Source organism: Mandrillus leucophaeus, unplaced genomic scaffold (genome assembly GCF_000951045.1).
Source record: "Mandrillus leucophaeus isolate KB7577 unplaced genomic scaffold, Mleu.le_1.0 Scaffold7630, whole genome shotgun sequence".
Lineage (NCBI taxonomy): Eukaryota > Metazoa > Chordata > Mammalia > Primates > Cercopithecidae > Mandrillus > Mandrillus leucophaeus.
In genome coordinates, this window is record NW_012108287.1 from 1 (window position 1) to 1545 (window position 1545).

Below are 1545 nucleotides of genomic sequence, written 5' to 3' on the forward strand. Positions count from 1 at the left end.
GGACAGCCCAGCGCACCTCCCTGAGCCAGAGGGGGGCCTCAAGTGTCTGATCCCAGAGGGTGCTGTTTGCAGAGGGGAGCTGCTGGGTTCGGGCTGCTTCGGTGTGGTGCACCGAGGGCTGTGGACGCTGCCCAATGGCAAGACTGTGAGTGTCCAGGGAGCCCACTTCATCCAGGCCAGCTGTCCCCTCTGTTCTTCATGCCCACAATGCCTAAAGTTGCTTCCCCCTACCTCCAGGTCCCAGTGGCTGTCAAGTCCCTCCGGGTAGGTCCCGAAGGCCCGATGGGCACAGAACTGGGGGACTTCCTGCGAGAGGTATCGGTCATGATGAACTTGGAGCACCCACACGTGCTGCGTCTGCACGGCCTTGTACTGGGCCAGCCCCTGCAGATGGTGAGCAGATCCAGCCGCTGGTTCCCGGGACAGCCGTGCAGCAGGAGAGTGCGGCAGGAGGGAAGCTGGGACCAGTGGGTCCGGCTCACGCGGCGCGGTGCTCCCTCCTGCAGGTGATGGAGCTGGCGCCACTGGGCTCCCTGCACGCGCGCCTAACGGCCTCGGCCCCGACACCCCCGCTGCCCGTGTCCCTGCTCTGCCTCTTCCTGCGGCAATTGGCGGGAGCCATGGCGTACCTGGGGTCCCGCGGGCTGGTGCACCGAGACCTCGCTACGCGCAACCTGCTGCTGGCGTCGCCCCGCACCATCAAGGTGGCTGACTTCGGGCTGGTGCGGCCTCTGGGCGGCACCCGGGGCCGCTACGTCATGGGCGGGCCCCGCCCCATCCCCTACGCATGGTGAGCGCGGGCCCGCGGGGGCATCGGGCTCTGAGCCGGGCGAATCCGGAGGGCAGCAGCCAAGGGAGATCGGAGGGGGCCGGGCTTCTGAGGGAAGCTGGGACCAGAAGGGTTATCCTCCTAGGAAAAGAGGACTTTTGTGAAAGATGGGAGCACTCGGGGGTGCTCCGTGGAAGGTGAGCCGCCGAGGAGCACGTGTCCGGCCCCCTTTCAGCTCCACTTCCTTCCGCAGGTGTGCCCCAGAGAGCCTGCGCCACGGAGCCTTCTCGTCTGCCTCGGACGTGTGGATGTTTGGGGTGACGTTGTGGGAGATGTTCTCCCGGGGCGAGGAACCCTGGGCCGGGGTCCCACCCTACCTCATCCTGCAGCGGCTGGAGGACAGAGCCAGGCTGCCTCGGCCTCCCGTCTGCTCCAGGGCCCTCTACTCCCTCGCCTTGCGCTGCTGGGCCCCCCACCCTGCTGACCGGCCTAGCTTTTCCCACCTGGAGGGGCTGCTGCAAGAGGTGGGAACCCCCTACCTCACTAGATACACAGTCCCTCTTCCCTCCATTCGCTCTCCCAGGGTTCCATGCAAGGACTAACATATCCAGATGCCTGTGCTGGGCTCTGGGATTCAGCTCTGAGCGAAACAGATGCAGTCCCTACTTGCAGGGAGATCAGAGCCCTAAGGAGGCAACTTGGGGATACACAGACCCCAGACTGAAAGGCTGGGGTCTGTGTCTGGGCCAGAAAAGGGGTATAGAGGAGACAGCACT

At 65.4% G+C, this 1545-nt stretch overlaps 1 protein-coding gene across 1 annotated transcript; it reads left to right on the forward strand.

Annotated features, from left to right (window-relative positions):
* Positions 1–3: 3 nt before the first annotated feature.
* On the forward strand, positions 4–1293 carry LOC105529415 (non-receptor tyrosine-protein kinase TNK1-like; the record flags this gene model as incomplete). Its single annotated transcript, XM_011966552.1, has 4 exons — positions 4–145; positions 238–393; positions 507–790; positions 1023–1293. Coding segments are annotated over 4 exons (853 nt in total), but the record flags the coding sequence as incomplete, so codon positions are not given.
* Positions 1294–1545: the final 252 nt, after the last annotated feature.